The 27,013-nt window shown below is 42.3% G+C and overlaps 1 protein-coding gene across 6 annotated transcripts in view; it reads left to right on the top strand.

Moving 5' to 3' along the window:
- Window positions 1–27,013, top strand: part of cnksr3 (cnksr family member 3) — a 106,236-nt gene that overhangs the window by 4,313 nt on the left and 74,910 nt on the right. For all 6 annotated transcript variants that reach the window (XR_005950257.1, XR_005950256.1, XM_041249436.1 and 3 more), the window contains exon 2: window positions 22,423–22,586. Coding sequence is in view for 4 of the 6 variants with exons in the window: in XM_041249436.1 (XP_041105370.1) it covers window positions 22,423–22,586 (164 nt within the window). In the remaining 2 variants the exon portion in view is untranslated. The remainder of the gene's footprint in view (window positions 1–22,422; window positions 22,587–27,013) is intronic.

Raw genomic sequence — 27,013 nt, 5'->3', positions numbered from 1 at the left:
ACAAACAGCATCACCACAGTGAGTTCAAACAAAGAGCAACACCACAGTGAGTTCAAAGAGCATCACCACAGTGAGTTCAAACAAAGAGCATCACCATAGTGAGTTCAAACAGAAACAGCATCACCACAGTGAGTTCAAACAAAGAGCAACACCACAGTGAGTTCAAACAGAAACAGCATCACCAGAGTGGTTCAGGCTTTCCTTTCTGTGTCGTTACAAGGATTTCTTGCTTGAGATTCATGTTTTAAAGTGCTGAAGTCCTGAGGAAACTGCTAAGTCTGATGTCATTTTAGAAATCCGAACTTGTCTCTTTTGTCATGAAGGAGCATATATAGGTTTTCCAGCTGTAGCAGCTTTAAGCAGTTTCTCACGCGGGTCAGTGGAGCAGTGAATGTAGCTGGTATGTGAAAGTGTACGTTGGCAGCTTTGACGGTCACTATGCCTGATCCAACTGCTTGCTGTTTGAAGGCTGAAACTTAATGTCTTTCATAGCCATGCTTAGTCTGCTTGTTTCAGGAAAGTGCTTTGTGTTTATGCACGTGTGGGTAGATCAGTACCATTGACCACTTTGCTACTGATTGTCTACATACTGTCAGTAGTCAGCATATCATGACAAAGGTAGACTGTAGGCATGGGAATTTTAAACATTTAAACATATCAACTCTAAAGAAGTGGTTAAATGTTGAATAATTTGCTAGACGCGTAACCGGTCATGTGACAAATCTCACCAAATGCATATTTTTTTAATGTATTCATTTCAGTAATTCATCGTCATATACAGTCAGTCTATCACGTGACTCCTATGCTGCCACAGTGAGGGCGGATATTATAAAAAGGAAGGGGTTTGGCAATTGCCTACAAGTAGTTTTTCTAATTGGTGCAACAGAAAGATTGACACTGGGGCGGGTTTTATTCTCGGTCGATCTGGCGATTCATTGGTGCAGTCTGGGTTCATGCTGTAGTGGGCGTGGTATGGTAGCCAGTCCACGGGGGTAAGAGAGTTAATGACAAGAGTTTTTTGTGTTGTTTGTGTATATATATATATATATATATATATATATATATATATATATATATATATATATATATATATATATATATATATATATATATATATATATACAGCTCTGGAAAAAATTAAGAGACCACTGCAAAATTATCAGTTTCTCTGGTTTTACTATTTATAGGTATGTGTTTGGGTAAAATGAACATTTTTGTTTTATTCTATAAACTACTGACAACATTTCTCCCAAATTCAAAATAAAAATATTGTCATTTAGAGCATTTATTTGCAGAAAATGGCAACTGGTCAAAATAACAAAAAAGATGCAGTGTTGTCAGACCTCGAATAATGCAAAGAAAATAAGTTCAGATTCATTTTTAAACAACACACTACTAATGTTTTAACTTAGGAAGAGTTCAGAAATCAATATTTGGTGGAATAACCCTGATTTTCAATCGCAGCTTTCATGCGTCTTGGCATGCTCTCCACCAGTCTTTCACATTGATGTTGGGTGACTTTATGCCACTACTGGCGCAAAAATTTAAGCAGCTTGGCTTTGTTTGATGGCTTGTGACCCTCCGTCTTCCTCTTGATCACATTCCAGAGGTTTTCAATGGGGTTCAAGTCTGGAGATTGGGCTGGCCATGACAAGGTCTTGATCTGGTTGTCCTCCATCCACACCTTGATTAACCTGGCTGTGTGGCATGGAGCATTGTCCTGCTGGAAAAAACAATCCTCAGAGGTGGGGAACATTGTCAGAGCAGAAGGAAGCAAGTTTTCTTCCAGGACAACCTTGTACTTGGCTTGATTCATGCGCCCTTCACAAAGACAAATCTGCCCAATTCCAGCCTTGCTGAAGCACCCCCAGATGAGTCCAATTTTCAGCTTTGCCCAACACCTGGTCGTCTAATGGTTAGACAGAGACCTGGAGAGGCCTACAAGAAACAATGTCTCGCACCCGCTGTGAAATGTGGTGGAAGATCGGTGATGATCTGGGGGTGCTTCAGCAAGGCTGGAATCAGGCAGATTTGGCATGAATCAAGCCAAGTACAAGGTTGTCCTGGAAGAAAATTTGCTTCCTTCTGGTCTGACAATTCTTTTTTCAATACCACTTCTTTTTTTACTTCATCAAACAATGAATAAAGCAAGGAAAAGATATTGGAGAATGTGTATGGTAATTAGACAGACAAGACGAGAGTAATAAGAGAAATGAGAAATGATTTTAAAGTAAAATAATGGTAGGAGGGACTTTTGGACAGTATTGAAAGTGTAAACATTGTATTCTTTTAGTTGCAAATGTACATCCATGAGTGGTGAAAACAATATGCCTATTTTGGTAGGCATTGATATATTGATATTTACGTAGGTACAAAACAACAATGTTATGAGTGGTTAAAAAGGTACATATGCATGTCAGTGCTAAATGGTAGTATACTAACACATTTTAATGCTGAAAAAAACCCATTAATCTCCTTGTAATAGAGGTGTTATGAACTTAGGCCAATGTAAGGCATTTGTAAAACATTAGATCTCTTCATAAAAGGCCATATCCATGTCCTTTGCATTTTTTGGCATTGGTTTGACTTCAATGAGTGCATCATTTGCATGCCCCCATTTTCCAGTAGCACCCACAGCAAGAAGAGACACATAGTGTCCTGAAGTAACACCATGTCCTTGGTGTATGACAATGGAAGGTAACTGGTCATTCCTGTTGTCCACAATAATTTTGCTCTTCTGCACAGCAGTAAACTTGGCATTGTGTTGCTTTGTAATGGTCCTGTCTGGTGTGGACTGCAATCATTCTTCATGCTGACTTAATAGGTTCACTTTTCATGATTGGAGAAGTTTTGCATTGCCTACGTTTGCTACCAAGAATCGTTGCCCATTTATCATTGCTTTATAATTTAGTTCATCCAAACACATGGAGTCTGTTCCAGCAGGTACATGCAGAGGGAAAACGTGCAACACGGATCAGCTTGAGGAGTAGCAGTTACATCTACTACAGAGAATGCCATGCCTTATTGAGACTGAAACCATGCGAGAAACTTCAGGACACATTTCAGTCAAGTTGGTGAGAAACTCTGCAGCATCTTGCTGCTCGCCTCTATTGAAGGGCTCTCCTAAGAAGTGACAAATATCCACAGTAGTTAGAAATGCAGTGGATGGCAAGTGATCATAGTTGTGAACAAAGCTCCTGATAACCTCTTGTTGACTGTGTGTTAATGAATCATTCAGAGACTGCAAGTGAAGACGGCACTGCAATGTTGCATTTGCATAGCATGAGGTGAAGTTTGGGTTGCTCGAGCCTCTGAATGGATGTGTAACTGCAAGTGTTCTCTTAAAAGATTGAGGCTTTTGCTGTTCCTGAAAATTAGTGATGGGCTTGTGTCCCTCGTGTGTGTTGGTCTCCTTCAAGCTTATCAACTTAGGGCAATAAATCCCTCTGAACCTATTGTACTCTGCAACTGCAGTTTGAGGTGCCTTAGTGCAGGTGGGGTCAGTAAGTTGATAAGGTGGACATCGCTTAAGGATGTAACTCTGGAAAGTGCAATGAAACTTTGTCCATAGGAGGAAGTGGATTTACTAAGATCCATCCTAACTGTTTTTAGAGTCTTACCCTGGCATTTGTGAATGGTGATTGCATGAGCACCAATGACTGGGAACTACTCTCAAACAATGTAGACTATGTCCATGATTTCAAACTTTGAGCGTAAACGTTCAAATGTATGGGTGACTCCATTGTTGAATTAGATGGTTACGGCTTTGACCATACTTCCGTTTTCCAGATAGTAGGAAACATCTTGAAGCTTCCCTATTGCCCCATTGATGAGACCAGTGGCAATGTCAATGTTCCTGCAAAGCACCACTTTGCAGCCTATTTTGACTCGTATGATAGTTTCCAGTCCAGCTGTATGACTGCAGTCAGCCTTATAGGCGTTCATTTTTTTCAGCCATTTCTCTGGAAATTACAAGGGCAGTCCACAGTCCATAAGATGACTGTCCTCTCCAGGCATACGATCAAGCACGGCAGTCTGGAGCTGGTTACAGGCATCTTCAGTAGGCATGAAGTAGGTTGAGCCCTTGGGATGAAATAGTTAGGTGGCTATTTTTTTTAATTAGCAGTGGGAGAAAACCACTTCAGCAAGTACAGTAGAATCTGCCAGAACTGACGGACACTGTATCTACTATAGATACTAATGAGAGCAAAACAAATACCAAAGAAAAACAAGGGAAGTGCAGATCTTTTCAAGATAGCTGGGAGTCATTGTATAAATTGATTTTATGTTTTTAAACGCTTCGGACAGGGAGTCCCACACTTAAAACGTGTCACTGTTTATTAATAAGAACTCAACTTTATTATGAATGTTGTGTTATTATGTTTTAAGCAACATACTACGACAGTGTTCATTATGATTATTGTTTGTTTATTAGTTTTAAAATGTTTAGTAATACTAGACCTATTGTTTGACCTCATTAGTACAACTGGCCCCCTTTGCTAACAACTTCTTCAGTCAGGGTCGTAACCAAGTATAAATCAACACATTTCTGTAAAATGACTTTACACTTCTAAACATGCAACGCGTTTCAGTAAATTGAAATGATAAACTTTGAATTCAATTAGATAACTTCTCTGAATTTGGAGAAGTGCGTACAATGGTGTTTCATATTAATCAAAATAATCGTCTTGGCAAGAAAACAGGGTGTCTGAATCCTGCTTGAGCAGCAAGTTTAGAAACAGAGAGAGGTCAGGCATCGTCCAAGAATCGCACAGTTAAATAAACCTGTTATACTTGACATGTTCATTATAAAATATAAATGAAAATAACTGAACTGACCACGGTATGCTTATTCAAAGGCAGTCTTTGTCCCATACTTTAACACACATTTGTATATGAAGTTAAACTGGCCCATTGACAACACACTGAAAAGATAACATGATATGCGGCTAAGAGGGACATATATTTTTTGACCCAGCTTAATATAATCAATTAGAGCTAGTGTTACATATTAAAAGCATCTCTCATGTATACACATATACTTGTATTATATTGTAGCAAGAATTCAGTGAACTTTGGTCCACTTGACTTTTTAGAAAAAGGAGGCGTTGGAAAAAGAGAGCGATGAAATCATGTTGTAGTATTTTTTGTCAAGAAGTGATATCCAATCAGTTTAGAAAAATGAGTTGACCAGATCCTTCTAGAATGTATAATTAACTCAAAGATAAGAACTGTCAAGGCCAAGTGATGATAAGATTTATTTGGGACTTCTTATCTATTCAATGGAGGGAAAATCCGATATAAGCCCAGAGCAAGACCCCATTTGATACCATTCAACTTGAGCTTGCAAGCTGACGTGGTCCATGCTCCAAGGGTCTCTGAAAAACAGATTTTTTGGTCAAAGTCAAGTCTCTGCCTTTTGAAGACAGGTCTTATTTTTCACTATGTCCTATACTACACTTCCATATACTGGAAGGTAAGCATATATTTGAATTTAATATCTCCTTTTATATTAATGCATTACTAGAAGGTATAGAAATTGTTTGTCTTAAGAGAGTGATATATAAAAAATATTGGATGTTCTAGAATTTGGTGGTGGGCATTTTTAGCTTTATGCATGCATAGCCTGAAGGCTAAATATATAATAACTACTAGGTACTAATGCTGTTAACCTGTAAAGCACTGGATCGCCCAGATTGCTTTTTACTTGGGATTTACAGTGTTCTGCGCAACCAACCAATCCAATATCTAAAGCATTTAATAAACCAAGAAGAGTACTAACACGGCTCTGATTCATTAAAATGTCAGATTAAATAAGTCTGTGTGATTTTCTTGAACATTAAAAAGTTGTCTGGACATATAGCACGCCCAGTGCATGAATAAAACCACTACAGGGGTTTAAAACCTCTCTGTCCTCCTTGAACATCTCCCCTGAGTTTAAGAGTGTGCTCAGAGCATGCATATATCAAACAGCCATGTGGAAGAGTTGCTTGGAAAACAGGCCTGACATTCCGAGTCCCATTGGATTTGTGTGGAAGCTTGAGTCTGGAGATGGCCAAGATGACCTTACTATCGACTGGATGGATGGTCCTCCAGCACCTGAAGCAGTGCTGGAACTTGTGGTCTGCAAATGTGCAAGATCCTGTCCACTGCCAGGCTGGCCATGCATGAGCAATGGAATGAAGGGCTGAGACATGTGCAAACTCAAGATGTGAAAATCTAGAGTGTGAGGACAGTGACAGTGATGCTGTTCTCTCTCTATACAAGTGCAAAGCAAAAAACAGACTGTTGCTAGTAAAAAGGAAAGTGTTTATTTTGTAATTAACTTTGCATTAATTCTTGATTTAAAACTGATTTGCAATGATTCTCTGTTCATATAATGAAGACTATTAGTGTAATATTGCTTTTTCATCAGTATGATTTATAAGTAATGGATTTTTATATAAAGCTACATGATCAAAGCTGCTATCATACATTTTTATCATCCACAGATATAGGGCTTTCAAAGAAGGATTGTTCGAATTTGCCCCTGTGGATGGTACCGATGAGTCTCCTGTATTATTAATATTATTATTTATTTCTTAGCAGACGCCCTCACCCAGAGCGTCTGACAGTTTTACAATATCACAGTACATAGTATCACATTGCAAACTATCACAGTACCGATAAGAGCAGTTATAAAATGCAATAAAATCGTGGAAAATGAGAGCAAAATGGAGTACAGTAAGTAATTACATTTTAATTCGACGAACAGCAGTTGAATTTGTAGTAAAGGTATTTGCTTATAGAGTAAATTCCATTAAGAGCAAGTAGTAAGTACAATAAAAATGGATACGAACGATTTCACATGTGAGCAGTTACAAAAACCGTGAATACGGTTACCTTTAAGAGTAAAATCAAGACAAGATACAGAAAATATAGCTATAATTCAGAGCTGTAGTGGGATACAACAAAGTGTGGAGCAGTTCTGGCATCATCTTGTAATCGCATTGTACTGGTGCAGTTGGGTGCCATGTAATCCAGTGTAGTTGAGAATTGTGAGGTTTACAGGCGCTATCTGATCAGGGTGTCTTCAGGATCTCCTGCATTTACTGCTGAGCGCTTTTTTTGGCTCAGGCACTTTAACCCTTTAAGGTACAAGAAATCCCACAAATAAAATGATGCTAATGTTCTTTTTGCAATGCGGTCACAAAACAGGTTTTAAAATGTACAGACAAGTTGGATCTGGATCCAAATTGTGAGTTTCGTCCTTGTGATTCTTCAGTTGCTCTCAAGTGCATTTTAAGCACCTTCAATTCCTTGTGTACCATAAGAGTTTAGTGTTGGCAGGCTTGTTTCAATACACATTTTTGTTCCATTTCAAAACGTCTCCTCCGACCGTCACAGATTGTTCTCCCTGGGCTTTCTCATTGGTTTAGCCTTGTTCTGAGTTTCCAGTATATGAAATTACAGAAGAGCAGTGAAAACTTAACGGTACACAGGTTTGAGAAGCAACCCATCAAACGCAATACGTAAAAGTAATCTATAGTAAATATATATGTATATACCAAAAATGTGGGCTGATTTTTTTTTTTTTACTATGTGAACCATAATACTGTTTACAGAACGAATGGTGGATATAGTTCCCTTCATTTTGGGTCCTTGCTGTGCATGCTTTCTCCGGTATTGTTAAACCCTCTTTAGCTGTGTCTGCGCTTGTGGGTTATTAGAAGGCAGGTGGATCTAGATACTTGTGTTTGTAGACATAAGTTTGTGACTGTAATGCCTGTAAAGAACGGTTGCTAGTTCAAAATACTTGTCAAGCAAACAGCAATGCCATTATAAAAATAACTGTAGTAAAGTGTAGTTGAGAGACTGGAAAACATCATTCTGTTTGTGTTGGTAAGCTGCGCAAACCTCAAGCTGTTCAGCATTCCTTACATAAAGTAATTTATAATTTGATAAACCTACTAGCGTTATTGAATGTGTTGCACTGTTACCTGTTGCTCATCAAAGGTAGACGATGATATGTATTTACAGCTAACAATGTTATTCCATTGTACTGAGGTCCTTGTTCTGTAATAGTGTTCTGGGGAGTGATTTCCACTGAAACGAATGAGTGGTGAATAATAGCCATTGTCTTCTGCACCCCAAACAGTTTCCACATGGTAGGGATTGAATCTCAGCCAAGTCCAATTAAGAGGTTATCCAGTTCCTTCATGGGAGCCAAGGGCTGCTTGGATCAGCTGCAGTGCCTGTCTAGTGTGGGAGCAGACATTGGAGCACTCCTTACTGAAGGGAGAGAGTAGGGCTGCGATCATTATTTAAACAAGCTTACCAAAAAAGAAAAGACCAGAAAAAGGGGGGCCGAGCCCACGAAGTTAAACAGGGTTTTATAACTAAATATTTCAGACATGTGATGGTATCATGAGACAAACAATGGCTTCTCCACGTTTACCACAGCTATGAAGAGACTCAAGCACAGAGAGGGACATCAGTGTGTTAGTAACTCTGTGCTTGTGCACCATGGCCTGGTGCAGATTGTTGTGTGAGGAATCAGTGTGTTAGTAACTCTGTGCTTGTGCACCATGGCCTGGTGCAGATTGTTGTGTGAGGAATCAGTGTGTTAGTAACTCTGTGCTTGTGCACCATGGCCTGGTGCAGAGTGTTGTGTGAGGAATCGGTGTGTTAGTAACACTGTGCTTGTGCACCATGGCCTGGTGCAGAGTGGTGTGTGAGGAATCAGTGTGTTAGTAACACTGTGCTTGTGCACCATGGCCTGGTGCAGATTTGTTTTGTATTTACCTTTTTCAGCTTGTACTGCTTTGGAACTGGTGGAAGCTGAATTAGAAGTAGTGATCATGCGGCAATGTGTGGCACCCTGGTTATGTTTGAGATATGTAAGGGCTAGGATCTCTGATACCCTGGTTATGTTTGAGATATGCAAGGGCTAGGATCTCTGATACCGGCAGTGTGTGGCACCCTGGTTATGTTTGAGATATGCAAGGGCTAGGATCTCTGATACCCTGGTTATGTTTGAGATATGCAAGGGCTAGGATCTCTGATACCGGCAGTGTGTGGCACCCTGGTTATGTTTGAGATATGCAAGGGCTAGGATCTCTGATACCGGCAGTGTGTGGCACCCTGGTTATGTTTGAGATATGCAAGGGCTAGGATCTCTGATACCCTGGTTATGTTTGAGATATGTAAGGGCTAGGATCTCTGATACCGGCAGTGTGTGACACCCTGGTTATGTTTGAGATATGCAAGGGCTAGGATCTCTGATACCCTGGTTATGTTTGAGATATGTAAGGGCTCAGATCTCTGATATTGATCATGCGGCAGTGTGTGGCACCCTGGTTATGTTTGAGATATGCAAGGGCTAGGATCTCTGATACCCTGGTTATGTTTGAGATATGTAAGGGCTAGGATCTCTGATACCCTGGTTATGTTTGAGATATGCAAGGGCTAGGATCTCTGATACCGGCAGTGTGTGGCACCCTGGTTATGTTTGAGATATGCAAGGGCTAGGATCTCTGATACCCTGGTTATGTTTGAGATATGCAAGGGCTAGGATCTCTGATACCGGCAGTGTGTGGCACCCTGGTTATGTTTGAGATATGCAAGGGCTAGGATCTCTGATACCCTGGTTATGTTTGAGATATGTAAGGGCTAGGATCTCTGATACCGGCAGTGTGTGGCACCCTGGTTATGTTTGAGATATGCAAGGGCTAGGATCTCTGATACCCTGGTTATGTTTGAGATATGCAAGGGCTAGGATCTCTGAAACCCTGGTTATGTTTGAGATATGCAAGGGCTAGGATCTCTGATACCCTGGTTATGTTTGAGATATGCAAGGGCTAGGATCTCTGATACCCTGGTTATGTTTGAGATATGCAAGGGCTAGGATCTCTGATAGCCTGGTTATTTTTGAGATATGTAAGGGCTAGGATCTCTGATACCGGCAGTGTGTGGCACCCTGGTTATGTTTGAGATATGCAAGGGCTAGGATCTCTGATACCCTGGTTATGTTTGAGATATGCAAGGGCTAGGATCTCTGATATTGATCATGCGGCAGTGTGTGGCACCCTGGTTATGTTTGAGATATGTAAGAGCTAGGATCTCTGATACCCTGGTTATGTTTGAGATATGTAAGGGCTAGGATCTCTGATACCGGCAGTGTGTGGCACCCTGGTTATGTTTGAGATATGCAAGGGCTAGGATCTCTGATACCGGCAGTGTGTGGCACCCTGGTTATGTTTGAGATATGCAAGGGCTAGGATCTCTGATACCCTGGTTATGTTTGAGATATGCAAGGGCTAGGATCTCTGATATTGATCATGCGGCAGTGTGTGGCACCCTGGTTATGTTTGAGATATGTAAGAGCTAGGATCTCTGATACCCTGGTTATGTTTGAGATATGCAAGGGCTAGGATCTCTGATACCGGCAGTGTGTGGCACCCTGTTTATGTTTGAGATATGCAAGGGCTAGGATCTCTGATATTGATCATGCGGCAGTGTGTGGCACCCTGGTTATGTTTGAGATATGTAAGGGCTAGGATCTCTGATACCCTGGTTATGTTTGAGATATGCAAGGGCTAGGATCTCTGATATTGATCATGCGGCAGTGTGTGGCACCCTGGTTATGTTTGAGATATGTAAGAGCTAGGATCTCTGATACCCTGGTTATGTTTGAGATATGCAAGGGCTAGGATCTCTGATACCCTGGTTATGTTTGAGATATGCAAGGGCTAGGATCTCTGATATTGATCATGCGGCAGTGTGTGGCACCCTGGTTATGTCTGAGATATGCAAGGGCTAGGATCTCTGATACCCTGGTTATGTTTGAGATATGTAAGGGCTAGGATCTCTGATACCCTGGTTATGTTTGAGATATGTAAGGGCTAGGATCTCTGATACCCTGGTTATGTTTGAGATATGCAAGGGCTAGGATCTCTGATACCCTGGTTATGTTTGAGATATGCAAGGGCTAGGATCTCTGATACCCTGGTTATGTTTGAGATATGTAAGGGCTAGGATCTCTGATACCGGCAGTGTGTGGCACCCTGGTTATGTTTGAGATATGTAAGGGCTAGGATCTCTGATATTGATCATGCGACAGTGCGTGGCACCCTGGTTACAGGATCTCTGCCCTGTATCTGTTATGTTTCTCATTGTGATCAATTAGGACTCGTGTAATAGTTTATTGGTCTAAAAAGCATAGTTTGTGTATTGGGATTCTGGCGCATTAGTCACATACCTCATAGATTCCTACTGATAGCTACTCCCAGGTTATTGATTCTTCTTTTCTAAACCATATATTGACGCAATCTACTTTTAATAGGAGAGTTACCAAATTCATCTATGAAATTTATTCACATTTTGTTTAGGGCCAGCTTATCTTGGGTGGTGATTTCTTTTTATGATATTAGCACTGGCACAGTGTCTCCAGGTGAATATAGAGTTGACTGCGTTGCTTGAACTGGTATCTCTATTGTGGGTGGAAAGTGGATAATGAATTAGACAAGTTCAATTTGGTTTGAGTTCAGTTCAGTTTGGTTTTATGGAAACAACCTTGTTTTGAAAAGCACTCCACTTCCCAAGCAAGCCCAGTACATGCACTGAATTGGAAAAGTCTTTTAAGATGGGATCTGTGTAACATTAACAGGTCAAAGAGCTAAGGGGATTATGACCCATGCTGTGTTAAAGAAATGGCATTTCGTTTTTTTTAACCTGCTGGTAATGCTTAACATTACTTCTGCTGCATGAAAACATACAGATTAATGGGGCCCATCAGTCAATATCAGTCAAGAAAGGGTTTTTTTCCACAAGAGCACAATCATCCAGAGCACACGTTGTCCTGGTCAGTGGAAATGGATGAGAGATAACCATACCCTCCTCAGTGCACACACTATTACCCCTCTGTGTCAATCCATTGGAAGTGGGGTTTGAGCCAGATGGCTGCCAGGACACTATTATAAACAAGGAGCTTGCCATGATCATGTTCTATGGTCTGATATGTTGTATATGTTGATATGCTACTAATTATTTAGGAAGCTTCACCATGTAATGGGCTTTAGGTGACGCTCCAGTAGCAGGAAAGTGCAGTTGCAGAAACAGCATGTGTGCTCCAGTGGCTGTATTGCAGTGCAGTGCCAGCTTCATACAGAAACAGCATGTGTGCTCCAGTGGCTGTATTGCAGTGCAGTGCCAGCTTCATACAGAAACAGCATGTGTGCTCCAGTGACTGTATTGCAGCAGAGTGCCAGCTTCATACAGAAACAGCATGTGTGCTCCAGTGGCTGTATTGCAGTGCAGTGCCAGCTTCATACAGAAACAGCATGTGTGCTCCAGTGGCTGTATTGCAGTGGAGTGCCAGCTTCATACAGAAACAGCATGTATGCTCCAGTGGCTGTATTGCAGTGGAGTGCCAGCTTCATACAGAAACAGCATGTGTGCTCCAGTGGCTGTATTGCAGTGGAGTGCCAGCTTCATACAGAAACAGCATGTGTGCTCCAGTGACTGTATTGCAGCGGAGTGCCAGCTTCATACAGAAACAGCATGTGTGCTCCAGTGGCTGTATTGCAGTGGAGTGCCAGCTTCATACAGAAACAGCATGTGTGCTCCAGTGGCTGTATTGCAGTGGAGTGCCAGCTTCATACAACCATTAAAAAACTTTTGGACAGTCTCTCTAGTAGCTGGGATTAACCCTGCAGTGCATGTGATCCAATGCTTAGCCACCCTCTACTATTATTTTTTAAATCCAGCCTCATAAGCCAGGATTTTTCATATGCAGTACATTTTGTTGCTGAACAGAAGGGAAAAAAATGTTTTCTCATTTAATAAATGCTCGGGCATTACAGGGTTTTAATTTCAAAGACTCCTCCAACACATACTTAAGACCTAAGTGGTTTCTTAGCATCTTTTAAACATTGCATTTATTCCATCATGCACACGCAATACAGTGATTCACATATCTGCAGTGTCCAATACGAGCGCTTCATGCAGGAAGCACTGTGATTGGTGAATTCCATTGGGTCATGACTATTCAAAGCTCTCGCTCGGACCATATTCAGACACATTGCTCACGCGTTGGCCATACAGCACACAGCATTGATCAAGACAAGTCAGCCTCATAACATTATAAAGTTATCAGAAGTAGCTGTTCAATGGGTATTGGATTAGCATGATTGTTATGTGGTTCCCGATCTGATTTCAAATGGCTTCTCCACCAAAGGCTTATATGCTGTGTTTGACCAGCAAGCAAGGCTGTGCTTGGTTGTTTCGTAGGGATCAGAACCCTTCCGTTCTGTGGATGCCGTGTGCTCTTGACACGTGCAGATGAAGTTGCCGTCTATAAAACCGTTTTGTAAAATTGTGTAATTACTTCTTGACAGGTTTATTAAAAAAAATAATATCGTAAAACTGAAGGACAATAAAAAGTACTTTCTTTGATTAATTGCTGGGCTTAAAGGACACAATGAGTAGGAGCTACTCCCAGTATGAGTAGCGTCTCAGACTGGCTGCATGTCTGAGCGAGCGTGGGTGTTTTTAACTCATATCTTATATATAGTGTGTGTGTGTGTGTTTAGGGCTGGTGTTCATTTGTTCTTTTCAATTTAAAAGAAAATATTATGATGTAAAGGTGATGAGATATGTTTCTTGTTTGTTTTTTTCACCGTTTTGCACCTGAAAAGTTGGTGCAGACAGGAGAACAAACCCGTTCAGAAAACATGGAATTCTTATTTATTTAGCTGTAAATTAAGCTGTTCAGACCTGCTTTAAAGACAGTGCAGGTGTTTTTAGAAACCGAGTTTAAATAAGGGTGTGCCGAAACCTGCACTGCCAAGGGGACTGTTTTGATCAACGTTTGATCTTACCTCCTTTTATTTAAAGAAACTATAATATTGTTTTCTTTTGTTTGCTGTGCTGACAGTTAACTGCTTGATAATGAATGGAGGCTGAATATAGAAACCCAGCACTATCACCATGAATATAGAATAAGCTAAACAGAACCACTTGGGTTAATTGCTGGGGCTGCACCAGGCTGCTTAATGACCCTGCCCCCTGCTGTCTCCCCTGAAGAAAGTGCAGTCCGGTTCACACTGCACGATCAGGCTCCTTGAGGACCTTTCAAGTTACAGGAACTGTTTTGTCAAACTGCATGTGGAGTTGACCCTGGTTCTTTGAACAAGCCGTTTCATTTTGTTATGGCCTCTCTTTTCTGTGTCATTTCCTTCAACCATAACCCCAGTGCTGCTGGGAGCTCGAGTATTTTTGTTTCATTTATTAATCAATCAATCAAATTTATTTTGTATAGTGCCTTTCATGACAAGCCATCCCAAAGTGCTTCACATAACAAATAAATATACTATACAAAAATATAATGTACAAAATATAATATACAATAACATATAAAAAAACAAACTGGGGGGGAGAAATACACATTAACAGAAAATACAAATGCAATGTACAGAAACACCTGTGTGTGGGCTTTTCCTGTGCTTCCATTTGTGAGCCTGACGTATATATTTAAATTGCAATGTATGGACAAGCAAAGTGGCAGATGCATTGTGGGGTTTCTGCAGTGTACAGGTGCATTGTGGGGTTTCTGCAGTAGTACAGGTGCATTGTGGGGTTACTGCAGTGTACAGGTGCATTGTGGGGTTTCTGCAGTGTATAGGTGCATTGTGGGGTTTCTACAGCACGCAGGTGCATTGTGGGGTTTCTACAGCGCGCAGGTGCATTGTGGGGTTTCTGCAGCGCGCAGGTGCATTGTGGGGTTTCTGCAGCGCGCAGGTGCATTGTGGGGTTTCTGCAGTGTATAGGTGCATTGTGGGGTTTCTGAAGTGTATAGGTGCATTGTGGGGTTTCTGCAGCGCGCAGGTGCATTGTGGGGTTTCTGCAGCGCTCAGGTGCATTGTGGGGTTTCTGCAGCGCTCAGGTGCATTGTGGGGTTTCTGCAGCGCGCAGGTGCATTGTGGGGTTTCTGCAGCGCGCAGGTGCATTGTGGGGTTTCTGCAGTGCGCAGGTGCATTGTGGGGTTTCTGCAGCGCGCAGGTGCATTCTGGGGTTTCTGCAGCGCGCAGGTGCATTGTGGGGTTTCTGCAGCGCGCAGGTGCATTGTGGGGTTTCTGCAGCGCGCAGGTGCATTGTGGGGTTTCTGCAGTGCGCAGGTGCATTGTGGGGTTTCTGCAGTGCGCAGGTGCATTGTGGGGTTTCTGCAGTGCGCAGGTGCATTGTGGGGTTTCTGCAGTGCGCAGGTGCATTGTGGGGTTTCTGCAGTGCGCAGGTGCATTGTGGGGTTTCTGCAGCGCGCAGGTGCATTGTGGGGTTTCTGCAGTGTAGATGCATTTTGCTTCAGCAGCCCTTGCTGCTCTTTCATTTCTATTCCAGTCATGGTTTTGTTGTGACAGGAGGAGGTGTCAGTAGATGTACAGTACAGTATTGAAATGGGAACACTTCCTTAGCCATTATACTAGAGCCCCGTGAAGTTATTTTTATTTTTTGTATAATTTGTTTTATTTTTCACTAATTTCATTTTATTACAGATACACATTAATAAACAACTCAAGTAGAAGTGCATCAGTAATAGTATAGTTACATCGTGTTTTAACTACGTACATATTTTTTATTAAACATTTTTTCAGTTTTTTTCTTTTTTTACATTTTGACATAAACAGACCTTGCCCAAAAAAGTAATTTAGTTACCATAATTTCTCATTAGCGGCAGTAACATACAGTCCCCCACTCTTTTTAATCAACTGTTTATTTACAGTAAATCCTGGCCATGCTCCCTATAAAAATACAGTAAGATCAATATATATAAATTATACATTTACACTGACTTACTGTTGTGAGGCTGTTATAATAATTGCACATACAGCAATCTACCCATTTTTTTAAAAAATGATAGGAATTGTATTTCAATCCCATTGCACTTATCAGGGCTCCAGTGTACAACAAAATGACCTGCTCCAAATGATACATCTGCGCAAGTGCTAGTCAGAGCTTCTGGTTCCCTTCAGACCGTGTCCATGGTAACGGCTGAGCCTTGACAACCACGGTTGCAAGTACTGTATTTACTTAAAGTATTTTTTGTATAAACCTTCCAATTTAAAAATGTCATTCTACATTTGCTTTGTAATGAGTTTTCGTTTTATTTCGTTTTATATGTTTCTCTTCGTGCTGTATGTGTAAAGCACATTCAGCTTATTGCAGTAGTCTCTTTGCATGGCTTGCTGTGAATGAGCAGCACTCTGACTGTGGTTTAGTGCTGGGGGCTGGAGGTGGGGCTTTCTCTAGGAGTGGTCTGGCAAAGATTAACATTTACTTCTCATAGACTCCATGTACTGTCCTGTGGTACAGGAAGGGTAGAGTATTGTTGTTATAACAAGTCAGCTAGATTTCATCAGCATTAGAAAGTAAGATCGCAAGTGGAACAGGAGCATCTCGTTGGGTTTGTGAAGCGGTGCCTTGTTTAATGCCTTGTTTACTGTTTTTCTTGCACAGGTGCTTCGTGTGCTTGCTTGCTTTCTCATTGCACTCCACTGGAACTGAGCAGGCATTGCAGTCTCCTCATGCCCTAGTCTGTGTGGTGAACAAACCACACTGGGAATTACTGTGATTGTGGTTTCTGTTTCCCTGGGAGTAGGGCTGTGAATTCAGGCCTGCTTTTAAGAATGGTTTTGATGATTTCCACTCTACCTGTTTCATAGTGAATGTGCAGACTGTGTGTCTTGTGTTCAGCAGTTTCTGTCTTTTTAGTGGACCTGGCTGTTCATTTATTTTACAGAGAAATGTGACCTGTATCTGGGTGTTTTGCCAGATTCTTAACCATTGGTTTAACGTGTTGAGCCATTTACAGTCAGCACATGGACTGAAGCTAGAAGCCTGAGTTTGGTCTCCTGTATTGTGGTTGATGGTGTGATGGGGAAAAGGTTCCAAAACAGTAGCTAAGTCTGCTGGTGAGCGTGACGTAGACATAACGTTTGTGTCATTTTTTAAAGTTGTTTCAAGGGCTTTTCACCATAAACAAGTCATTGAAGTAAGACATTAATGCACACCTGTCGTACCGTTATTAACCTGTTGTGGAAGTCCCCATAACCCTCCAGCCATTTGTATCTTTGTACACCACAGGAAATAACAGGGGGCATCCCAGTGTCTAAGGCACACCCAAGTGAACAGGTCCCACAGCCCAGGGCCCTGCCACTGATATGTGACCTTGCAACACACAGCAACGCAAAACATTCTCTGACAAAACAGTGTTGTTCATCAGTTGATGTATACTGAGAAAGTCCACACTGAATGATTGGATGTGAAAGCCTTTGTAAGTGGGTATCATTGCATTCTTCTGTTCTGAATCACCATTCCTTAAATCCCTGTGGATTGAAAAGTATTTAAGCAAGGAAATGGTTGTTGTAAGAATATTTCTACCAGACTGGTCCACTGTAACTATGGAAAATTGCCTGTGTTTCAATGACAGGCCCTAAAGGGTAAAGAGAGAATTGGCGTGGTTTCACTGGGCAACCTCTGCTATGTGTGTGTATATATATATATATATATATATATATATGTATATGTATGTGTATGTGTGTGTGTGTGTGTGTGTGTGTGTGTGTGTGTGTGTTTATATATATATATATATATATATATATATATATATATATATATATATATATATATATGTATATGTATGTATGTATAGATGGTATTGTATGTTGAGTGTATATATTTTATATATATAAAAATATAGATATATACCTTGGCAGATTAGTTTGGGTTGTACAGTAGTTATATTTGAAGATCTTAGGTTAGTTGTGTTTGGAGAGAGAAGACTAAGCAGATTTAAGGATGCATGTCCAGGTTCCTCTAGGGTTAGAGTCCTGGTCAGAGGATTGTGTTTTCACTTTCACTGCATGTTCAAGTAGTGTTGCAGAGCAGCATCCTTTCTGAAGCGGCAGGGCTCACCTGGAATCTGCTTCATATCACTGTCAGTCTTAACCAGGAGCTTACCCAAGTGGAGAGCTTGTTTCCATTGCTTTCGTTTTCAGACTCATCTGTTTTATTATTGGATTTATGTATTTGTTTCGTCTACCTAATGTCTCTGTCCACAGTAGTGTGCTGTTTTAAATCAAGTACACTTTCACCACGTCTAAGGCAAATGTGAACTAAAATAGTGGCATGTTTCCAACCTAGCAGTAATGGTCTTCCATTCAGACATGCAGCACATGCATAACTCAGTGTTTTGAGTCTACACTGGAGAGCATTTCCTGCTTGTTTAATCATGCAGCTGCCCCCCCCATGTCCTGCAGGAATTGGTTAATAAGCACCTGTTTTATTTTTACACAGCACAGCCCTCATATGATTTGTTGTATTTTGTGTTTCCTATGCGTGTGAATACATCAGGGAGGAGAGGTTCCAGTATTATTTCAGGCGGCTGGTGTCTTTGTGAGCAGGGGAGGGGTGTGTTTGTGTGTGGTCGAGGAATGGTCTGTTTTCCTTGCCACCTGTCAGTAATTTTCAAGCTGCTGCCATCCAGTGCTGACGGGATCACTTTGGTGGAGTTGCTGTGCCGGCAGATTGGCCGAGCCCTCGCATCTGAAGTCTTGAAACAAGGAGATATTGATTTCAGATTGAACCCAGGGAACCTAATACACATGTTGAACCTGTTGGAGAAGTCTTTCCAAGATATACATGTACCAGGTCCTCCGAGACAACAGGTGGCTTTCATAACCCCCCCCCCCATTTAAATCAATAAATTGTAGCTCTGGACTTCAGAACTGTTCTGTACAATGTGTGTGTGTGTGTGTGTGTGTGTGTGTGTGTGTGTGCGCGCACGTGTATCTTACATAAGAACATAAGAAAGTTTACAAACGAGAGGAGGCCATTCGGCCCATCTTGCTCGTTTGGTTGTTAGTAGCTTATTGATCCCAAAATCTCATCAAGCAGCTTCTTGAAGGATCCCAGGGTGTCAGCTTCAACAACATTACTGGGGAGTTGATTCCAGACCCTCACAATTCTCTGTGTAAAAAAGTGTCTCCTATTTTCTGTTCTGAATGCCCCTTTTTCTAAACTCCATTTGTGACCCCTGGTCCTTGTTTCTTTTTTCAGGCTGAAAAAGTCCCTTGGGTCGACACTGTCAATACCTTTTAGAATTTTGAATGCTTGAATTAGGTTCTTGTATTGTTTTGTGCATTGTATTAAGCTCATAGAGTGTTTTCATTTTTAATGTGTTGTTTAACTATAGTAAGTGCATGCTTAATTTATATCATATCAATTAAAATGTCCCTTTTTAAAGTATACAATGACCAGTAATTCCTGAGTGCAAATCACCAGCCCATCTCTGATGTAATCTATAACATCCTAGATTTTCATGGTGTCACTTTGGGTCAGCCAGACAGTTTGTAGTTTTGTTGCGTTGTGTTCTGACACTGCTCTGTTAATGAAGGAACACTTGAAAAGTCTGTTTTTAAAGTGTAATGTTTGCAGTTGTGAGCAGTGCGATTTCAGTAGCATCCTCATTCACACAGCAGTGTCGTATATCTACAGAGGATGATTTCAATGTGTATTTCTAGGCTACCATTACCATCTTCAATGTTAAATAGTCACCTTGACTGCACCCAACACCACGGTGTGAATGCATGAGTTAGCTTTCATTCATAGTAGCTTCTGTTAAGCAACTTTTAACTCAAGTCTTGAATTGAAGCCTGACTCTTCTTTGGAACAAACAAAGAATCATCGCTGGCAGAGTTCCTGGTTGGAGCTACAAAACAAAAGGTAAGTGGCTCGCCAGCGGACAAAATCCCATATACCGGAGTTTAAAGGGTTAAACAGTTGGGCTTTGCCCAGCCCGTTCATACGTACAGGACTTTGCCCTGTCCCGTTTCACGTGTACGGGCTTTGCCCTGCTCCGTTTTACATGTACAGGGCTTTGCCCTGCTCCGTTTTACATGCACAGGGCTTTGCCCTGCTCCGTTTTACATGCACAGGGCTTTGCCCTGCTCCGTTTTACATGCACAGGGCTTTGCCCTGCTCCGTTTTACATGCACAGGGCTTTGCCCTGCTGTTTCACATGCACAGGGCTTTGCCCTGCTGTTTCACATGCACAGGGCTTTGCCCTGCTGTTTCCCATGCACAGGGCTTTGCCCTGCTGTTTCCCATGCACAGGGCTTTGCCCTGCTGTTTCCCATGTACAGGGATACATTCACTTAAATGAAAATTGCCCTTCATTTCTGTAGGAACTTTTAAGGTTTCCTTCACACTTTACAACTAGTAGTTAAAATACAAATCTTTTTATACCTCTGATCAAGGTGGGTTATGTTTTTGTGATGTACCGCACATTTATGGAAACTTAGAACAGTTTACTTTAGACCTGCAAATCCTCCATTCTTCCTGTTTTATCCGAACCCTTTCTGAACCCACGTCTTCTAATTTCTATCGACAGGAAGACCTGGGGTTCCTTCTGAAACGGCAGGATCCAGTCAATTAGTTCCCATTAGTGCAGGCATGTGGGAGATTCTTTATCTGCACACTTTTGTGGTTTGAAGTTCTGGGCCAAAAAATGCTCCCAATTAGACCGTGTGCCCTGATTGTACAGCACTCCAGCAATGCTGCACAGGACTTTCAGTTATGCAACATCTCTGCTGTCTGTTGTCTCTGCGGCTTTTACACAAAGTGGAAACCGGTTATGTTTCAACACATGTAAATTGATAGCATTAAAATCTTTTGCTCCGGCACAGATATTTAAGCATGGTATAGAAAACCAAGAATAACAGACAAGAGCAGATATTCAAGCAGAGAGAACTGAAGGAGACAGAAAGCCTGATGCATTACTGATACCTTTTTTGAAGATTATGCCTTGCCATCTATCCTTCTCTTCATCCTTGGAGCAGTGTTCTCCAGCAATGGCCTGTCTGTGCAATTCTACCAAAACCCGAAGGCATTGCCATCTTGGTGCTAAAAGGGGGCATTTCAGTTTGTGTACTCCCTATCCACATTAGGTTTAATGGAGATTGAACTCCCTGCTGTTCTTCTTTACTCCAGGGAGTAATCAGGGTCCACACTGGGTTTAATACGGTGTGGAGAGAGAACTCCCTGCTGTTCTTCTTTACTCCAGGGAGTAATCAGGGTGCGAGTAAATAACCAGTCCTACAGGGTACTTTTGATATTGAATTTAAAAGCCCATGTTAATCTGTGGGTGTTGTGTGTGTGTGTGTTGGTGAGGGAGAGGGCACAGTGTGGGTGTGTAAAGGCAAGCATACTGTCTCAAAGCAGTATTTGCATTGCACCCGCTTGTTCCTTACTTCCTGTGTATAAATTGGGCCATGCCGTACACTGCAGTATAGAAGTCAAGTTGTAAAAAGGTTTTTGTTATGTTCTTCGGAACTGACAGCGTAATGGTAGGTGATGGAGTCAGAGCAGCTTCAGCATTGCAGCACAGGGGACCCCTGTGTAATTTGAGAAGGCCTCGGGTCTTATCTGGTACAATATCTCCAGTGCCTGCTGAAAGATAATAGCATAGTACAGGAAGCGCAATGTTAAGCTCTGAGCCAGTGCTGGGGAATTTTAAAGGAAGGTTGTGGTAGATTTACCACTTCTAACCAACAGACACATCATCATCGAAGAATTCTGCCCTGATTGTTGTCCTAGGCTTGGAATGGATCTTTGTAAGGATGACTGACCCAAAGAGCAGGCCAGGCCTGAGTTCAAAGGAGTGTAAAACCCTTCTATCATCTCGGATGGAAATGTTATTTGCTTGGGTACATAACTTTTAAAGGGAGTCCTATTGGGATTCTCGTGTGTTAATAAAGCCCATGGTGTTTACTAACCCGCTTCCAAAATGACACTTCTACATGAGTAAAACCCCTAAAACCTGTTTCTGAACAGCCAGTACTGTAATAACAAAACAGATTTAAAGCATTGACTGCCCTTCATACTGTGGAGCTGCCCGATTACCTCTCTCCTCCAATAACAGAAATACGATTCTGCACATTGATGTTAACAACCTTAACATATCTACAGCTTGTCTAAGCATTAACTAGGTACCCAGAACTGCCTCTATATGCTTGTCAGTATTAAACCTTGCTGAAAATTTGAACCATTTTCATATTAAAAGAAAAATAAAAACCCTACTGCATATTGAAACCATTTTCATAATATATTTGAATATTTGTCCCAGTGCTACTAAAAAAGACAACTTTAAAATTATAAAATTTTGGTCAATTTGTCATTTTGCAGTCTATAATCTGCATTTACAGCACTCTACCATTGTGGATTGTAGCATGGTCTACCACAGTAAAGTTTTAATAAAGGACAGGGTGTCAGCTTTGGTTGTCTTCAGTCCTTGAATTTAATTGGAGTAACTCAAAAGTTAGTTTTTATTTATTTGTTTCTAAAGGGAGCTAAAGTTCTGTTTGTTAAGGCTTCTTTCTTTCTTTGCAGGTCTGGATGACTCCCTTCAGCAATACGTTTGTAGCTTTGAGCGAGAGAAGATAAACGGTGACCAGCTGTTGAAGATTTCTCACCAGGATCTCGAGGAGCTGGGAGTTGCACGGATTGGGCACCAGGAGCTCGTACTGGAATCGGTGGATCTGCTCTGCGCGCTGGTCAGTTTCATACCATTCCACAGCTTGTAGGAAAATGCTTCCCATGGCTTAAAAACAGCAGAGCAAAACCTGAAAAAGAAACCCAGGGAGCTCAAGGGGCTCCGAAAAGAGCTTTCTGTCTGGTAGTTGGAAGTCTCCTTTGACAGGCCAAACTTGCTTCATTGTTCCAAAAAAAGAAAAAAAAACTTTGATTGGAATGTTGAGTCAGCTGTCTGCTTCCGCAGCCAAATTTGGTGATTTTTCAGGCATTTTTCACGACAGCATTAAAAAGCATAAGTTCAACGCAGAACACTAGCTCTCCTCGGTTTCATTGCTGTCTTTAATGCTATAGTGTATGGAAAAGACATGACCTTGAAATCTGAACCCAAATTCACAAACTGGTTTACACTCTTTTTTTTTTTTTTTAGCAAATCCAGTGCATTTCTGTTGCAAATATTTATTTACTATTTGCACATTAGTTTATCTAAATCATGTTACATAAGGACCATGGGCAAGCGCAAAGCCCTTGGAGTGAGTGTGTCATTTGAATAGATTAAATCCCAGCCAGGCATCCCTGCACTGCAGAGAAGATGGGAAAGAATGTTAAGTGAATCATGCTGCGTGAAATATCCAGCATTCCATTCCTTACAGCACTCTCTAGAAAGTGCTACCTTTGGCTTAATAAGGAAAGGGATCGGGGCAGGCAGGGTGCTTAACAACAGCATGCACAGTCCGTTCAAATGAGGGACAACACAGCTACAGGGGAAGAGTCATTCAGCTGGTGCCTTTCTTTAATTAAGACAGTGACTGTCCCTCCCTGAATAATAAGTGACACGTTTTATTGGAGTTGTAACTATGCAAAGACTTCATAAATATGGATTACACTATGTAACACATTTTTTGTTCCTGGGTAGTAAGTGTTATTTCCCAATTGCTTATGCCTCAAAAGTATAGCAAATGGCTATTATTCCCCACAAACTTTGCTTTTGTGACCAGGACAGTGATATTTTGAAATTTACCTATTTCCAATGAGAAAACTGTCTTTTCGTTCACATAAAGTCAGAAAAACCCACATATGAATCCAAATTAACATGTATTTATACTAAAGTAATACAAAAATTACTACAAAAAATTTAGAAGTGAGTAGTTTTTCGGGATTTACGATTATACTGTAAATCACTTTCACGAATCAGCCCCCAAATGTAGTCTCCTGTCATGTTCTCGCTATACTGTCCTTGGTAGCGGCGTTCAAAGTCCAGTATGTCCTGGTGGAAGCACTCGCCTTGCTCCTCCAAGTACGCTCCCATGTTCTCCTTGAATTTATCAAGATGAGCATCAAGGATATGGACTTTGAGGGACATCCTAAAGCCCATTGTGCCGTAGTTCTTCACCAGAGTCTCAACCAACTCCACATAGTTTTCGGCCTTGTGATTGCCCAGGAAGCCCCGAACCACTGCGACAAAGCTGTTCCAAGCCGCTTTCTCCTTACTAGTGAGCTTCTTGGGGAATTCATTGCACTCCAGGATCTTCTTTATCTGTGGTCCGATGAAGACACCGGCTTTGACCTTTGCCTCAGACAGCTTAGGGAAGAAGTCTTGAAGGTACTTGAAGGCTGCCGACTCCTTATCTAGAGCTCTGACAAATTGTTTCGTAAGGCCCAATTTGATGTGCAGTGGTGGCATCAGCACCTTCCGGGGATCCACCAGTGGCTCCCACTTGACGTTGTTCCTCCCCACAGAGAACTTGGTCCGCTGTGGCCAGTCCTGCCTGTGGTAGTTCGCCTTGGTGTCCCTGCTGTCCCAAAGGCAAAGATAGCAGGGAAACTTGGTAAAACCGCCTTGGAGACCCATCAGGAATGCCACCATTGCAGCCTCTTGATGCCATCTCAGAAAGATGCAGATATGTATCCACTTAGGTAGCTGGAACTAAACTGAACTGGTGGGCTTAAGGCCCCTGTATTTATACTACTATTTATATTACTGGAAAGTTCTAGAAAGTTCTAGAAGTTACTCCAAGTTTACTCAGCACTGAATCTATCTGGAATGTTCTGGAAAATAGGTACATTTCAAAATATCACTGTCCTGGTCACAAAAGCAAAGTTTGTGGGGAATAATAGCCATTTTCTATACTTTTGAGGCATAAGCAATTAGGAAATAACACTTACTACCCAGGAACCAAAAAAAAAAAAAAAAAAAATTGTTAGTGTTATAAACGCTGCATCCTAAAAATTAAATAAATAAATACGTAGTGAAGATGGTTTTGCAAAATTAGTTTTATTTGTTTGAGGAAACAAAACTATGAATTATTTCATAACTGGAGAGAAGTACCATTGAATTGTCCCCTTTGTGCAGCCACATGATGCAGTAGAACTGCAAGCTCAGCATGTGGGTTCAGTTTAATAATAGTATTTGTGTTCAGCGCTACATGGAGCTTTTTTCTGCTCTCTGTCGGTGGCATGTCTCTAGCTCCTCCTGTAGTTTTTCTAATGGTCTGATTCAGCAGACTTTTTTTCATAAGTCTCTGAGAACAACCATTTTTGTAATTCTGCAGCATATTGTTTGAAAAAGGGTCAACTTTCCTTTCAGCTGTAACTGCAGTTAGAAAAAAAGACAGTAGAGCTCAGAGCTCAAGCTTGCTGCCTCTTACGATGACAGGCTGGGTGTTACATTATTCACAGTAGCTATCAGAACTTCAATTTTTAATCAGTTTCCAAACAGTCCAGGCAATTCTCTAACACACAGTCATTTCTTTCATACCAATTAGTTTATTTAATGACATTTACTTAACTTTGTTTCCCGGGTGGATTCATTAAGATTAAAATTCCCTTTTCAGGGGTGTCCGGGGTGATGCATTGGGTTTTCAGGGGTGGGGTGATGCATTGGGTTTTCAGGGGTGTCCGGGGTGGTGCGTTGGGTTTTCAGGGGTGTCCAGGGTGATGCGTTGGGTTTTCAGGGGTGTCCAGGGTGATGCATTGGGTTTTCAGGGGTGTCCGGGGTGATGCATTGGGTTTTCAGGGGTGTCCAGGGTGATGCGTTGGGTTTTCAGGGGTGTCCAGGGTGATGCGTTGGGTTTTCAGGGGTGTCCGGGGTGATGCGTTGGGTTTTCAGGGGTGTCCGGGGTGATGCGTTGGGTTTTCAGGGGTGTCCGGGGTAATGCGTTGGGTTTTCAGGGGTGTCCGGGGTGATGCGTTGGGTTTTCAGGGGTGTCCGGGGTGATGCGTTGGGTTTTCAGGGGTGTCCGGGGTGATGCGTTGGGTTTTCAGGGGTGTCCGGGGTGATGCGTTGGGTTTTCAGGGGTGTCCGGGGTGATGCGTTGGGTTTTCAGGGGTGTCAGGGGTGATGCGTTGGGTTTTCAGGGGTGGTGGTTGGGTTTTCAGGGGTGTCAGGGGCGATGCATTGGGTTTTCAGGGGTGTCCAGGGTGATGTGTTGGGTTTTCAGGGGTGTCAGGGGTGATGCGTTGGATTTTCAGGGGTGGTGCGTTGGGTTTTCAGGGGTGTCAGGGGCGATGCATTGGGTTTTCAGGGGTGTCCTGGGTGATGGGTGATGTTTTGGGTTTTCAGGGGTGATGCGTTGGATTTTCAGGGGTGATGCGTTGGGTTTTCAGGGGTGTCAGGGGTGATGCATTGGGTTTTCAGGGGTGTCCAGGGTGATGCATTGGGTTTTTCAGGGGTGATGCGTTGGATTTTCAGGGGTGGTGCGTTGGGTTTTCAGGGGTGTCAGGGGCGATGCATTGGGTTTTCAGGGGTGTCCTGGGTGATGCGTTGGGTTTTCAGGGGTGTCAGGGGTGATGCGTTGGATTTTCAGGGGTGGTGCGTTGGGTTTTCAGGGGTGTCAGGGGTGATGCGTTGGGTTTTCAGGGGTGTCCGGGGTGATGCGTTGGGTTTTCAGGGGTGTCCGGGGTGATGCGTTGGGTTTTCAGGGGTGTCCGGGGTGATGCGTTGGGTTTTCAGGGGTGTCAGGGGTGATGCGTTGGATTTTCAGGGGTGGTGCGTTGGGTTTTCAGGGGTGTCAGGGGCGATGCATTGGGTTTTCATGGGTGTCAGGGATGTCCGGGGTGATGCTTTGGGTTTTCAGGGGTGTCCGAGGTAATGCGTTGGATTTTCAGGGGTGGCGCGTTGGGTTTTCAGGGGTGTCCAGGGTGATGCATTGGGTTTTCAGGGGTGATGCGTTGGGTTTTCAGGGGTGATGCGTTGGATTTTCAGGGGTGGTGCGTCGGATTTTCAGGGGTGTCCAGGGTGATGCTTTGGGTTTTCAGCGGTGATGCATTGTGTTTTCAGGGGTGTCCAGGGTGACCCGTTGGATTTTCAGGAGTGTCAGGGGTGATGCTTTGGGTTTTCAGGGGTGATGCATTGGGTTTTTAGAGGTGTCAGGGGTGTCTGGGGTGATGCGTTGGGTTTTCAGGGGTGTCCGGGGTAATGCTTTGGGTTTTCACAGGTGATGCGTTGGGT

The sequence above is a fragment of the Polyodon spathula genome, chromosome 5 (assembly GCF_017654505.1).
Source record: "Polyodon spathula isolate WHYD16114869_AA chromosome 5, ASM1765450v1, whole genome shotgun sequence".
NCBI lineage: Eukaryota > Metazoa > Chordata > Actinopteri > Acipenseriformes > Polyodontidae > Polyodon > Polyodon spathula.
This window is presented reverse-complemented; position numbering and strand designations above follow the sequence as displayed.